The following is a 1,307-nucleotide window of genomic DNA, read 5'->3' as shown; positions in this document are numbered from 1 at the left end:
AAAAAAAAAAAAAAAAAAAAAATGCAATTTGGCACCCTGTCCAGCAGATGGCGACTAGCTCACCCTTTTCCAGGGCCGGCTTTGTGTGGTGTAGAGATGTTCAGAGGGTCTCAGTGTTGCGTTTACAACTAGCGACTGGGGGGGGTTGAGTGAAAAAACAAAAGTGAGAAGCTGAACTACTTGTTTGCTTATAAATAACTGATTAAATATCGTCTTGGCAGCATTTTAAATCCTCATCGCCAAATGAAGTATCGCAATATTTATTTCCCTGAATCAATATTTATCAGGAGGCTTGCAGAGTTATTTGTACTGTGTTTCTTTTGTTTGTGAATAGGTTTGACTTATCTTACTGTTTTGATTTAAAAAAAAGTAAATTTTCAAAATAAAAAACATATTTTTCTCTCTTCTTTGACTCTGGAGCCTCAGGTAGCAAACCTCTGTTCTACAGCATGATGGTTACTCACCTAGTGTCACCATTTCATAGAGGAGAATCCCAAACGACCATCTGCCAAAACCAGAGATGCCACATCAGTAACTGGGAGACAGTCGGTCCACTGAACTGGGTCTTCATGTTCCGACTCACATGTCACTGCTCTGACTCAGCCCACTCCTGGCCAGGACTTCAGGTGCCTGCCACTTCTTCATCCCCACTTCCTCCACTGCTGTCGTTGAGGTTCTCCTGCGGTACGCCGGGCCCAATCCCCACAGCTTAGCTGTCATGTCTGCACCAACCAGAACACTGCAAGCTCCCACGTTACCATGAATGCACCGCCGGCTGTGAAGGTACTCCTGTGGGGGACGAAACGAAGAAATAAGAGAAGAAGGGAGCATCTTTTTTATCTTAAACCCTATAAAAAACAAACGAAGAAGCCCAAACTTTTTTTCACAGAATAATGTAGTTTAGGACTTTGAGACTTCGGTGAAGTCACTGAAAATGGTAGTTTACTCAGAAAACAAGATGATCAAGGAACAATGACTGTCAAATAAAAATGAAATTTTTCCAAAAATAATTTTACCAAAACAGATCTTATCTGATGGAAACAATTGTTCTTCTTAAAAAGGATTTCTCTTTTTCTTCCTTCGTGACACAGTTGACATTTTTGAAAGAGTATTAGTGTACTACAACATGAAGCCAGAATGGATTTAAATTAAGGAAGAAAGTTAAGTCAGTAAGGAGAGATAGTTCACACTTTCATTCTCTTCCAGTGAAAACAATCATTGACCCCCAAGCTTTTATTTTGAAGGACAGTAACCAACCAGAGCAGAGGCCACGTTTCCTGCAATGGTGAAGACTTGCTTCTCCGTCA

General features: G+C 40.8%; 1 protein-coding gene across 1 annotated transcript in view; it reads right to left on the bottom strand.

Moving 5' to 3' along the window:
• Window positions 1–401: 401 nt before the first annotated feature.
• LOC112141566 (tyrosine-protein kinase STYK1-like) overlaps window positions 402–1,307 on the bottom strand; it is a 10,070-nt gene continuing 9,164 nt past the window's right edge. The window contains exon 5 of the mRNA XM_036211137.1: window positions 402–789. Coding sequence (XP_036067030.1) covers window positions 580–789 — 210 coding nt within the window. The 3' untranslated portion in view covers window positions 402–579. The remainder of the gene's footprint in view (window positions 790–1,307) is intronic.

This window comes from Oryzias melastigma, unplaced genomic scaffold, assembly GCF_002922805.2.
Source record: "Oryzias melastigma strain HK-1 unplaced genomic scaffold, ASM292280v2 sc00655, whole genome shotgun sequence".
Classification (NCBI taxonomy): Eukaryota; Metazoa; Chordata; class Actinopteri; order Beloniformes; family Adrianichthyidae; genus Oryzias; species Oryzias melastigma.
This window is presented reverse-complemented; position numbering and strand designations above follow the sequence as displayed.